Below are 14,099 nucleotides of genomic sequence, written 5' to 3'. Positions count from 1 at the left end.
ACCATCACAATCACGCGTGCAGTCTAACGCCTTCCCCGCCTCCCTGTTTCCCTGTGGGTGGCTGTCCTGGAGTGATGACCGGAGTGCTGGACGTCCCGTGATGACACCCACCCAGGATGCGACCCCCCTCTGCGTGCCCCCCTGTCTCTGTCTCCCGGTCTTCGTCTGTCTCGTGGTGGTGGCCGGAGTGTTCGACGTCCCGTGATGGCCGGGGGGATGCAGCCCTCTCTGCGTCGCCTCCTGTCTCCCTGTCTTCGGCTGTCTCGGAGTGGTGGCCGGAGTGTTCGACGTCCCGGGAGGACGCACCCCTGTGCCTCGGCTGGAGCCGCTATCAGCTCTATCTTTAATCTTATAAAATGTTCAGTTGTTATCACTATCAGCTCTATATTTTATCTTATAAAATGTTCAGTTGTTATCACTATCAGCTCTATATTTAATCTTACAAAATGTTGTTGCTATCGCATGCACTCATCTGTGTTTCACTACTAATGTCCTATTAAACCCAATAATACACGACCCTCTTCTTGGAACCAAGTAAGGTTTCGTCGATAATCCAATGTACTTACCCCCCCCCCCCAATGTAAAGTTTCCCCCCCACCCCCCCTCCAACCCACCTACCAACCTCCTCCGATGTAGTTTCTTCGTCAAATGTATATACTATTTTTTTTCCTCTTCTTGTATCACAAACAGTACTGTATTTGTAAATCTGGTATGTCATAAATGTCTAGATGTAGCAGTACTGTCTATCTGTATGTCGTGTATGTCGTGTATGTCATATATGTTACGATTAATTGAAAATGGGGGACCCTGATGTAAACAAGACGAAAGTCTTTCTCTGGTCTGCATCCCCTTAACAATTGTGTGTATTGAGCTGTGCTGTATTGTACCCATTCTGCAATCTGTTAATACAATTAGCAATCAATTCAATCAATCAATCCAGCGCCCCCACAGCCGTAGCTACAACCACTTAATGTCAAGACTCTCATCCACATTCATAAATGTTCTCCCCCCGAATAGTGGAAGTGTTGCGGTGGTCTATACTGAATTTATACCTGCGTACTGCCTTCATAACCATCTACCTTAAACAATAGTCTACCCATACAACTCTGTATGATAGCTAGCCCCTTACGTGACTGCGAGCGAGCCTGGGTCTCTACAGCAGTCACTCTCACCTAGACTGCGACCATTTGCAACTTATGGTACCAAGCGTGATCACATGGAGCACGCTGGGTCAAAAATATATCAGATATGAATTTCAAAGATACCCAGCGTACACTATGGGTTTAACACAGCTTTACAGTGGGGTCTGGAAGCTCGGAGTTGCTAATAAACAGTTTAAAACATTGTTACAAAACGAGTGGTACTCATAGAGCGAACGTCCATTTCCACCGTTGGTGCCACAGCGCATGCGCACCAGGCAGCCTAATAGCGGCAGAAGAAGAAGACGCCATCTTGCCAACGTTCGCTCTGTGAGTACCACTCGTTTTGTAACAATGATTTAAACTGTTTATTAGCAACTCCGAGCTTCCAGACCCCACTGTAAAGCTGTGTTAAACCCATATTGTACGCTGGGTATCTTTGAAATTCATATATGATATATTTTTGACCCAGCGCGCTCCATGTGATCACGCTTGGTACGTTAAGTTGCAAATGGTCGCAGTCTAGGTGAGAGTGACTGCTGTAGAGACCCAGGCTCGCTCGCAGTCACGTAAGGGCACTAAGGGGCTATATGATAGCCTACAATAATGCTGTATATACCAAATATATATATTTGCTGTATATATATGTATCGCCTGTCTGAATATACCTGCATTATGTTCCTGTTTACATACCTGTATATATCCCTTACTATACCTACTCTTACAAATTTTACCACTGGCCAGTATGGCTTACTACCAGTGTATTTATACATGTATCACTGTACATAATACTGTAACACTGTGCATACATCAGATTAGCATTATTACTCAGTCGTACTCATTTATATATCATCATCTTTTACGCCCCTATTTTCCCACTACAGTGAGGTTGGATGGATATATACTCCAGTTTAATCACCTGTACACTGTAGATTGCTATTGCACCTTACTGTTACAGTACATGTGCACTCTGGTTAGATGGAACAGTCATCCAACATGGCTAACTGTAACATAGCAACCGTTCTTTTGTACATGGCAATGCAAGAGACAACGGTTGCTATGTGTTGATAAATTATACATATATCAACAAAAACATAGATTAGGCATTTTCTTTTGAAATGTTTACAATGGTTACAGGCAGCCAAGTTGAAAGAGAGATGAATCAAACATAAACAAATGGGTACCCCCCCCCCCCCAAATTAAATAAATATTTGTATTCCCGTGAGTTTGATCACACAACAGGTATGAGTTTTTAATTATATTTGCTGTAAATGTGAACACTTGAGTAAGAGACTGATATCGTGGTTTAATAGCTTCAGAAAGTCACAACAGAAAACGTATTTTCCTTCTACAGATCACCAAACCTTTCCAGAATGCATGTGGATATTATACCCTGCCTAAATATAGTAAAATGAAAAAAACAAAACTGTTAAAGCATTGAGATATCAACAAACAATAAATATACATTACATTTCAAGGTCTTCATCAGTAAGAGTACAGTGCAACCTGTGATATCTTCCAACTGACTGGTGTATTTAAAGGGCTACTCCACGCATTTTAATAAGCATATCTGATTTGCTCCACAGAGTAATTGGGTCCATGAGGAGGGAGAGGTTAAGAGAGAGAGAGAGGTTGAGAGGAGAGAGAGGTTAAGATAGAGAGGGTGAGAGGAGAGAGAGGTTAAGAGAGAGAGAGGTTGAGAGGAGAGAGAGGTTAAGAGAGAGAGGGTGAGAGGAGAGAGAGGTTAAGAGAGAGAGAGGTTGAGCGGAGAGAGAGGTTAAGAGGAGAGAGAGGTTGAGAGGAGAGAGGTTGAGAGGAGAGAGAGGTTAAGAGGAGAGAGAGGTTGAGAGGAGAGAGAGGTTAAGAGAGAGAGGTTGAGAGGAGAGAGAGGTTGAGAGGAGAGAGAGGTTAAGAGAGAGAGAGAGGTTGAGAGGAGAGAGAGGTTGAGAGGAGAGAGAGGTTGAGAGGAGAGATAGGTTAAGAGAGAGAGAGAGGTTGAGAGAGATATTGAGAGGAGAGAGGTTGAGAGGAGAGAGAGGTTAAGAGAGAGAGAGGTTGAGAGGAGAGAGAGGTTAAGAGAGAGATGTTGAGAGGAGAGAGAGGTTAAGAGAGAGAGAGGTTGAGAGGAGAGGTTGAGAGGAGAGGTTGAGAGGAGAGAGGTTGAGAGGAGGGAGAGGTTGAGAGAGAGAGAGAGAGAGAGAGGTTGGGAGAGAGAGAGGTTGAGAGGAGAGAGAGGTTGAGAGAGAGAGATTGAGAGGAGAGAGAGGTTGAGAGGAGAGAGAGGTTGAGAGAGAGAGAGAGGTTGAGAGAGAGAGAGGTTGAGAGGAGAGAGAGGTTGAGAGGAGAGAGAGGTTGAGAGAGAGAGAGGTTGAGAGAGATTGAGAGAGAGAGAGAGAGAGAGAGGTTGAGAGAGAGAGAGGTTGAGAGGAGAGAGAGAGGTTGAGAGAGAGAGAGGTTGAGAGGAGAGAGAGGTTGAGAGGAGGGAGAGGTTGAGAGAGAGAGAGAGGTTGAGAGAGAGAGAGGTTGAGAGGAGAGAGAGGTTAAGAGAGAGAGGTTGAGAGGAGAGAGAGAGAGAGGAGTATGAAAAACAACAATTACATTCAGCGGAAGCTACTGCTAGCCTGAAAGCCCAGTTTTCAGACATCGTTTACAGATCATTTACACATGGCTTATGAAGCGTCTCAACTGCGTGATTACATATGCACGCCGCATTTCTCGGAGACGCTCTCTGATTGGCACTGACTGACGCTCTCCGATTGGTCACTGAGTGACGCGTTTGCCCAAACCGTGACGAGCTGTGTCTTTGCCCATTTCCTCGTCAAACAGCCTGCAAACTACCTGGCGTTCTATCGCCATGCTCTAAGTCAAACTCTAACCTTAACCAACTTCGAAAGAGTGCCTAAGCTTAACCAGTGTAGAAACTGCCGTCGGCCAATCAGAGAGCGTCTCCGAGAAATGCGGCGTGCATATGTAATCACGCGTCTCAACTAGTCAGACTATATCGGCCGAGGTTTCCTGTCCCACCGCCTTCATCCCGTTCTGGGGGGACGAGTCGGGCTGTGCCGTTCTGTTGCGAGGGGGGTTGAGGGGTCCTCCGTTTCATCGCTGGCCGTGCCCTCCTCGGCCTCCTGCTCCCTCTGCTGGACGGAGGACAGGTACTGCTCCAGCAGGCTACAGCCTGGACTGTTCCCGCTGTGCACCGGGGTCATCGGGGTCACCGGGGTCACCGCTCGCACCGTCTCCAGAGAGTCACTAGTCCGAGCGCTCAGGAAGCCGTCCTCCTGCATGGCCCACGCTTCACTGGTGGAATGGAAGCCGGAGTCCGGGAAGGAGAGGTCTGCGCAGGGTGGCTCTGCCGTACTGCTGGCAGCGGGCGGGGCTAGCTGGAGGAAGGAGGGGTCTGCGCAGGGTGGCGGGGCTAGCTGAAGGGCGGGAGGGTGTTCAGGGGTCAGAGTGTGAGGAGCAGGAGGGTGTTCAGGGGTCAGAGTGTGAGGAGCAGGAGGGTGTTCAGGGGTCAGAGTGTGAGGAGCAGGAGGGTGTTCAGGGGTCAGAGTGTGAGGAGCAGGAGGGTGTTCAGGGGTCAGAGTGTGAGGAGCAGGAGGGTGTTCAGGGGTCAGAGTGTGAGGAGCAGGAGGGTGTTCAGGGGTCAGAGTGTGAGGAGCAGGAGGGTGTTCAGGGGTCAGAGTGTGAGGAGCAGGAGGGTGTTCAGGGGTCAGAGTGTGAGGAGCAGGAGGGTGTTCAGGGGTCAGAGTGTGAGGAGCACCGGCTAGCTGCTGCTCCACAGACTGCTGCCACTGCTGCATGTTCTGGAGCTGCGGAGAGAGAGAGAGAGAGAGAGAGAGAGAGAGAGAGAGAGAGAGGAGAGAGAGAGAGAGAGAGAGAGAGAGAGAGAGAGAGAGAGAGAGAGAGAGAGAGAGAGAGAGAGAGAGAGAGGAGAGAGAGAGAGAGAGAGAGGAGACAGTGAGGTGTGAGAGAGAGAGAGAGAGAGAGGAGACACATGAAGGTAACATCTCAACAGACTGCTCTCTCCTCATGTGACCCTGTAGACTGCTCTCTCCTCATGTGACCACCCTGTAGACTGCTCTCTCCTTATGTGACCCTGTAGACTGCTCTCTCCTCATGTGACCACCCTGTAGACTGCTCTCTCCTCATGTGACCACCCTGTAGACTGCTCTCTCCTCATGTGACCCTGTAGACTGCTCTCTCCTCATGTGACCACCCTGTAGACTGCTCTCTCCTCATGTGACCCTGTAGACTGCTCTCTCCTCATGTGACCCTGTAGACTGCTCTCTCCTCATGTGACCCTGTAGACTGCTCTCTCCTCATGTGACCCTGTAGACTGCTCTCTCCTCATGTGACCACCCTGTAGACTGCTCTCTCATGTGACCACCCTGTAGACTGCTCTCTCCTCATGTGACCACCCTGTAGACTGCTCTCTCCTCATGTGACCCTGTAGACTGCTCTCTCCTCATGTGACCCTGTAGACTGCTCTCTCCTCATGTGACCACCCTGTAGACTGCTCTCTCCTCATGTGACCCTGTAGACTGCTCTCTCATGTGACCACCCTGTAGACTGCTCTCTCCTCATGTGACCACCCTGTAGACTGCTCTCTCCTCATGTGACCCTGTAGACTGCTCTCTCCTCATGTGACCACCCTGTAGACTGCTCTCTCCTCATGTGACCACCCTGTAGACTGCTCTCTCCTCATGTGACCACCCTGTAGACTGCTCTCTCCTCATGTGACCACCCTGTAGACTGCTCTCTCCTCATGTGACCACCCTGTAGACTGCTCTCTCCTCATGTGACCACCCTGTAGACTGCTCTCTCCTCATGTGACCACCCTGTAGACTGCTCTCTCCTCATGTGACCACCCTGTAGACTGCTCTCTCCTCATGTTGATTGAGCTGCATGACACAATAAAGACTTCTTGCTTCCCTTTCTTTACTGTAGTACAGCCGTTTCTGGTGCTACAGTTTAGTACATGTAATAGTATTAACACTCTACTTGTAACTGAGGGGTACAATTCCCTGACTGTATTACTAGATATGATACTTACTACCACTACCTTTGTACTTAATATTCGGCCACCCAGTACACGGCATAAATATATTATGATGAACACTGTCACGTAGATGAAACGGATCCAACACAAATGTACGAATTAGAAATAGGTCTTTATTTCTACACAGCGATGGTGTGTAGAACAAGCACTTAATCAAATCAATCACATTTATGAATGGAATTAGTATGCACTTTTATGGCAAGAGTATTCGTCGGTATATCAATAGAGAATGTCCAATCTCTGAAGGCGCAGGTGGTACATATACGACCTGGAATAGTTTAGGGAATAACAGCAATGATACTTTAATGATTATATACTGGACACACTAGGGGGGGTTAATCCGGTCGCTTGTAAGCCGACAGGAGTAGGAAGGGGGGGGGGGGTAGAATCCGGCTGCCTCGTCCGGCCAAGGGTATCCCAGGTGAACCCACTGTAGTGCCGTTCAATGCGCCGGCGATCCTTGGACCACAGATGAAAGCAGGTGGACTCTTTGTGGGCCGGCGTCATCCGGTCCACGGAGGAGAGACGTGAAGCGACCTCGTCTTGCAGAGCGTCTCCTCACCTTGCGTCCTCTCCAGGGGGGGGGGGTTCCAACACACGGCAGTGTCGGGGGTCTTTATCCATGGAATAATCAATGTATACAAAGCATAATCCGTGCCTGGGAAGGCGGGCTGTCGTCGGTAGAATAATCCGGTATACAGGTCCACTCGCTCCTCGGCTCTGGGGCTCCTCGGGTGCAGCTTCACGTGGGGTCAACCACCCTGGGTAAGCAGCCAGTTCTCTGCCCGAAATGATGGGGTACTGACTACGGTAGTATTCTCACCGCACGAAGCACTATATATTAACAGACTATTATTAGTTTAATAGACTACGTCCAACTCGACGATATAGTGCCAAATATGACTATTCAAATATTAATATACACGATGTCTCAATACCGATGGTAGGCGAACTTGGCCTTACTCCCACACGTGGCGTCGCGGGGAGGCTTTACGTCTGTGACTCTATTGGAGGGTAAGAAACTGGACTGAAAAGGAAGTCCTACTTTAGTAGCGCAGTATATATACGCACTATGAACAAATAGTCCCATTAGTGGTGCGGTAGCCAGATTCCTACGCGGAACTAGGACTTGTTCGTACATGTGGAGCGGTACGTTTGAACTGGGTCTGAGGGGTATGGCAGCCTGGCACCAAGGTCTCGACCAATAGTAGAATGGAGACTATTATGGGATGTTCAGTAGGCTAGAATGGATATTCAATGCATATTGTACAAGGAATATACAAGGGATATCAGGGAATATTAGAGAATATACAAATACAATTAAATATATATATATAAATAAATATATATATTCGGTTTAATCTGGCCCTTCACAACAGCCACCCCCTGATTGGTCCCAGACCTAATCAGTTAAACAGAGACAGATTAATCGCGTTGTCTATTTACACATAAGGGTTTGCTGTAGGGGTCAGTCAACTTCACAAAGTCATAGGGTTGTAGGGTCATGGTCATCATCGATTGTGTCTGGGAGTCGAGGCAGTTCTATGAGCCTCGCCACGGGACGGGTGTAAGTGCGACCCTGGACGAGCACTTCAGCTGCTCGGACCTTGCCGTCGGCACCGGTGATCACTTTGCTTACGCGGCCGGCCGGCCACATAGCTCTGGGCAGTGATTGATCAATAATCATGACGACTGTTCCTTCTGTCAAATTGTCTCTCTCCTTTACCCACTTCTGGCGGGTCTGTAGAGACGGTAGGTAGTGCAGTAGGAAACTGTTCCAAAACTTGTCGGCTAATACTTGGCTGTACCTCCACATTCGTCGGCCGTTCGCTTCTTCAGGCCGGTACATTGTCTGTGGTAATGCAGGATCTAGCCGCCCCATCAGGAGTGTGTTGGGGGTAACTGGGTCGATATCCGCCACATCACTGGAGACATATCCGAGGGGCTTCGAGTTAAGTACTCCCTCAATCTCCGTGAGGACTGTCATTAGGACTTCTTCCGCCACAGTCTGGGCCCCAAGTACTGCGTACAGGGCTGTCTTTATGGAGCGCACTTCTCGTTCCCAAGTACCACCGAAGTGGGGTGCGTTTGGGGGGTTGAATTGGAAATCAACCTGTGCTGGAGCGAGGTGGGTCTTAAGTTCTGGGCCCATAGCTTGGAAGCTCTCTCTCAGCTCTCTTTCGCCGCCTTTGAAGTTTGTCCCATGATCGGACAATAGGGTAGACGGTCTTCCTTTCCGTGATGTGAATCTACGGAAGGCCATAAGGAATGAGTCTGTGCTCATGGTCGGGAGAAGCTCGATGTGTATCGCTCTGGTGGTCATGCATTTGAATACAATACCCCACCGCTTCTCGGTTCCTCTTCCTTTCTTTATGTGCAGCGGGCCAAAGCAGTCCATACCCGTTGGGTGGAATGGCTTGTCACCGATTCGGAGGCGACATGAAGGAAGGTCAGCCATCCTTGGTATGCTGGGCTGCGCGCGCCACTTGCGGCAGTCTAGACATGTTCGCTGGAAGCGTCGTACCGCCTCTCTTCCTTGTAGGATCCAGTAACGACGTCTGATTTCCGCGAAGACTCTTTCTGCTCCTGCGTGATGTACATCCTCATCGTATTTCTTTATAATCAGCTCTGTGACCTTGTGTCGGCTGTTCAATACGATCGGGTATTTAATGTCATCCGGTAGATTGGGGGCTCTGCGTAGGCGACCACCCACTCTGATGAGGGTATGAGCGTCGCTCTCGGGGGCCAGATGAATTAATCTGCTGTCGGATGGGACGGGCTTTCCTCCCTGTAGACAGGCCAATTCATCGGGGAACGAGTCTCTCTGGGCTCGCTGCAGTAGAAGCAATTCTGCTTCCTCGTAGTTAGCTGCTGACATATCAGCGGGGGACTTGCACTCCGGGTGGTACCGCAGGAATGTTCTTTGTTGTGCACTCTCTATGGACGTGCAATCGTTTATGTTAGGGTCGGTGGAGGCTACGGTGCTCAATCCACAGAACACAGACTTCTTATTTTCCACCTCCTCTGGACTTGCTTCCCTCGGGATAGGCATGGGCCACTGTCCTTCCGGGAGTCTTAGGAATGCGGGGCCGTCACTGTAGACATTGCGACGGGTGAGGTCATCCAGGGGCATCCCCCGGGTGATGACGTCAGCTGGGTTCTGTTTTGTATCAACGTAGCGCCACTCTGTTTCTCCGGTTAACTCTTCGGTTAAGTCTTGAATCTCGGTGACTCTGACTCCCACGAAGACTTTGTACTTGCATGAGTCCGATTTGATCCAGGCGAGTACCGTCGTGGAATCTGACCACAGGATTGTTCTAGACACCGGTATGGTGAGCTCACGTTGGATGAGCGTGGCTAGGTGCGCTCCGGCTAGGGCTGCGCAGAGCTCTAGACGTGGGATAGATTGTTGCTTGCGTGGGGCTATTCTCGAGCGGGCGAGGACAAATGCTGTGTAGATCTCTCCCCCCTGGTCTTGGGCCCGCAAGTAGGCTACTGATCCGTATGCGACCTCTGAGGCGTCACTGAAGACGTGTAAGTCCATTTTACATGTCTCTGGCCTCACCGTGGGTGGGAAGTAGCTTCGGCGCATATTAACGCCTGGGAGTGAGTGGAGCTCCATCTCCCACTCTCTCCAGGTGGATGCAAGGTGTGCGGGAATGGGGTCGTCCCAGCCCTGGTCCTTGTCCCACAATGCTCGTACAATCATTTTTGCCCTGGTGGTGTACGGTAGAATACATCCTAGCGGGTCATATTGTCGGGCGAGTGTTGTGTACACACTCCGTCTGGTGGTCGGCGCCGCCGCCGGCCTTCCCTGCTCCGTAGTCAGGGGCTTGTGTCTGTAGTGAAGCGAATCTGTTTTGAATCGCCACACCAATCCCAGGGTCATCTCCTGGGCTTCTCCCGGGATTGTAGCCATCCAGGTCTCGCTGCTGGCTGCCTTGTCCTCGGAGGAGAGGCTGCGCAGTACTTGCGGATCGCTGCTGGCCCACTGCCTGAGATCAAAGCCGCCTTTGATCAATGAGGCGCGGAGTTTAATCAGGAGAGCCTCGGCTTCTTCTTGGGTTGAAAGGCTTTGTAGACAGTTGTCTACGTAGAAGCTGTTCTTTACGCTGTGTCGGACCTCTTCGTCCGCTGCTGGGTCCTCTGCTACATGTTTCTGTAGTGCAAATGTAGCACAGCAGGGGCTGCACGTCGTTCCGAAGGGGAGGACTTCCCATTGGTAGATGGCTGGGTGCTCATCTCCTGGCTTCTCTCTCCATAGGAACCGTAACAGGGGCTTGTCCGCCTCTACTAATCTCACCTGCAGGAACATTCCTTTAATGTCCCCGCTGATGGCCACCTTTTCCTGGCGGAAGCGGAGTAGAACGCCGAGTAGGGAGGGGCCGAGTGTGGGACCGGGCAGTAACTCTTTATTCAGATTTTGGGATCCGATCTGGTAGCTGCAGTTAAATACTATGCGGTCTTTACCGTTGTGATGGACCTTGTGGTGAGGCACGTACCACGATTCAGTGGTCTGGTCAGCCTCTTTAATGTCCATCTTTGTGACGTGTCCCGCTGTGATGAGCTTCTCAATCTCAGCGCGGTATACACTCTCTTGGGCGGAGTTCTTGGCTAAGCGCCGCTCCGTGTTCAGCAGGTACCGTTCTGTGGCGTCTGTCTTGGCGTGGAAAGTAGGCATTCCTTCTCACCGCAGGAGTGGCGTGGCGTATCTCGACACGCCGTTGACCGGGACTCTCTTGGTCCCTGTCTCGAGGAGGTGAATGGCGTAAATGTCATCTTTAGAGCGAATGTCTTTCTTTCCGTTCTTAAAGGGCATTTGTTCCAAGGTCCATAGCCGCTCTACGTGTTGCAGGAGTGCGGTTTCTCCCGCTGTGACTCGGGAGTGGAGACATCTGGTGGCTGTACTTCGGTTGAGAGATTTGGCGAGCGGGCCTTGGAGAGTCCATCCCAAACGGGTCTCGACTGCTGCAGGACAGCCTCGGGGTCCGGTATGAACCCGGTCTATCGGGACAATGAGGTCTGCATGGTCGGAGCCTATCAACAGGGTCGGCATAGCATTGTCTATGAGCGGGATCGGTAACTTGCGCAGATGTACATATTTCTCCATCAGCTTGGCGACGGGGTATGTGTACCGCGACAGTCCTATTTCTTGGCTGGTGAAAGCGTCTGTAATCTGGTACCGTCGCTCAGGCTGGCCGTTTGCTGCGATAGAGAATGAGACATTCTCGCCCTTTATAGTCTTCAAATCTCGTCTTATTGTCCGAATTGTCATTTGGGTTTCGCTTCCCCGCAGCCCTAGCTGGGCCGCAGCGGAGGCGAGCAGCAGGGTCTTCTCTGACCCGTCATCGAGGACGGCGTAAGTGTCCAGGACTTTATTCTGGTAGCTTAGTGTCACACGCACTACTTTTAGGAGTACTCGGGCTCCACTGCTGCTGGCGGGATCGATGTACATGACGCTCGCTTTGCGGCTGGATGGTGCGGGTGAAGGGCGCCGTCTGTTACTGTCGTGAAGTATGTCCAGATGGGCTCCATCGCACTTGGTGCACCTTTTCTTTAAGCGGCATTCGGCTGCCATGTGTGAGCGCGCACAGCGAAAACAGCGCTTGTTGGACTTTATCCATTGACCTGCTTCCTCCGCGTTCAGCTTGGGGAAGGAGTCACATTGCGCTAGCCAGTGTTCTTTCTCACAGTAGGGGCACACTATCTTCCACTTCTCCGTTCTGGAGGGGGTACTGTGGCTCCTGCTGCTCGGTACTGACTCCGATTGGTGCATCACAGTCACCGATCTTCTTCCATCATTTAGTCGTCTGGTTCCTTCTCTGGAGCCAGGGGTGCTCCGTCCGAATGTATCTAGCCGTAGGCTGCTGACTTCTCTCGCCAGGAAGTCTGCTAGATCGAGGAGGTTCGGTTCGGGGCCATTCGGGTCTCTGTGGTCCCTCTGCCGCCTAAAGCGCTCCTGACGAGCGGGCGGCAGCTTCTCCAGAATCCTTTCCACATTTGAGTTGGCGTAAAGTTCATGCCTCCCCTTCTCTCTTTGCGCTCCCAACATCCCTACCAGGGACTGCACTCTGATGGACAGGTCGTCCAGTGCTCGATTGTCTATTGCTGGGGGTAAGCGGTCGATGTGTCGGATCTCCTGGATCACGTAATCCCATATGCGCCCATACCTCTGGTCCAATGCTACCAGCGCTGCTGTGTATGGGGTGGTGGAAGTCGCGTAGGCGAGCGCTATATTATGTGCGCGGGGTACCTTTAAGTGCTTCAGTAGGATGGCGTATTTGTGGCGTTCATCCAATACATCCACCAACATGGTCTCCAGACACATGCGGAGTTCTGTATACTGGGCCCGGTTCTCTTGGGTGAAGTCGGGTACCATAGGCGTGCCAATGTATGACGCTGACTGTGGATACATCGGCGAGCGTTGGGGGAGAGGCCTCCTAGGCGAGTCTCCTCCCACTCCTTGGTATGGGCTGGTACCGGCAGTGTACCATGGCCCGCTTGTCCAGGTGCTGTTCTTCGGTGCGGGTCGTGCGTCGTGCTCACCCGTGTATAGTCGGGGGTCTGTAGCGCAGCTCCGCGGGAGTATAGCCTGGGCTGTACCGGACCTCCTGGTCCGGTAGAGTACTGTGCTGTCTTCGGGCGTGGTTCTCCTCCTCTTCCTCTTCGTCTTCATGGTCATCCAGTGCTTGTAGTCTCTGGTTTAGCCTCTCCACAGGATATGCTGCTCCTTCCCGGTTGCTAGGTCTCGCTTGGACCGGTGGGGGGAGGTGGTCTGTGGGGGGTATAGACCTCGTCTGTTGGTCAAGTTCAGGGTTGTTTACTCGGCTAGGGGATGCCGCCCTGGAGGTGTGTCTAGACGAGTTCCTGGAGCCTCTGGCGGAGGGAGAGGGTGTTGTCCGTCTGATCAGCTGTTCTATTAGTTGCGACTGCTGTCTGTCGCGTGCTGCGTCCCGTTGAGCACCGGCTCGTTCTCGGGCCACATTCTGAATGCGTCTTATTTCTAGACGTATCTGCTCGTGTTCGCTTCGCTGCTGGATCTGCATTCGGTCGCGTTCAGCAGCGGCGTTCAGGCTGATGAGGAAGGCCTGCTGTAGGGTCCTCTCTGCCTCGCTGGGAGAAGGCGGTTGTATAGGGGAGCCTTCCCTCGGGGTACTCCTTGCGGAGCCTTGGAGCTCTATCTCCACGGTGCTCTCCCCGTCTTCTTCCGTGCCGAGTTCTCTCTCGGTAGCGTTGTATTCCTCCCGGGACTCATCGGGGACTACTTCTTCAGTACTGGCGGGGTGTGAAGTCATGTCTGGTTCCCACTGGTCCCCACCGTGAACTTGGTCAGTTACATTAGAGCCCGTAGGGGCCTCTATGGTCGGGGTAGTCTGGGCGTTGGGGTTAGACATACTTTTACTTTCTAGTTTTACCGCGTTTACTGTTAGTAGAAGACTAGGTTGTTGACTGACAGCGTAGGCCTCTAAGTACTGAGGGAGCCGTCGTTCGCGCTGCGGGCGTTGGTTAGGAGGATCGTTTCGTGGAGTGTTCATCATAGGCCATTTCAATATTAATAACACTATATTAATATTACACTAATTACCCTCCGGCTCGAAGGACCAATTTTAACTGAGGGGTACAATTCCCTGACTGTATTACTAGATATGATACTTACTACCACTACCTTTGTACTTAATATTCGGCCACCCAGTACACGGCATAAATATATTATGATGAACACTGTCACGTAGATGAAACGGATCCAACACAAATGTACGAATTAGAAATAGGTCTTTATTTCTACACAGCGATGGTGTGTAGAACAAGCACTTAATCAAATCAATCACATTTATGAATGGAATTAGTATGCACTTTTATGGCAAGAGTATTCGTCGGTATATCAATAGAGAATGTCC

General features: G+C 51.0%; 1 protein-coding gene across 1 annotated transcript in view; it reads right to left on the bottom strand.

Moving 5' to 3' along the window:
* Positions 1 to 4,130: 4,130 nt before the first annotated feature.
* The window catches only part of cep97 (centrosomal protein 97), a gene marked incomplete at its 3' end in the record, with an annotated part of 281,714 nt that continues 271,745 nt past the window's right edge, over positions 4,131 to 14,099 (bottom strand). Inside the window, 3 exon segments of the mRNA XM_084314132.1 lie at positions 4,131 to 4,209; positions 4,211 to 4,233; positions 4,235 to 4,951. Of these exon segments, the coding sequence (XP_084170258.1) occupies positions 4,131 to 4,209; positions 4,211 to 4,233; positions 4,235 to 4,951 (819 nt within the window).

This window comes from Notolepis coatsorum (genome assembly GCF_963971535.1).
Source record: "Notolepis coatsorum genome assembly, chromosome: 5".
Lineage (NCBI taxonomy): Eukaryota > Metazoa > Chordata > Actinopteri > Aulopiformes > Paralepididae > Notolepis > Notolepis coatsorum.
The sequence above is the reverse complement of the archived record's forward strand: the minus strand, read 5'-3'. Positions and strand labels throughout refer to the sequence as shown.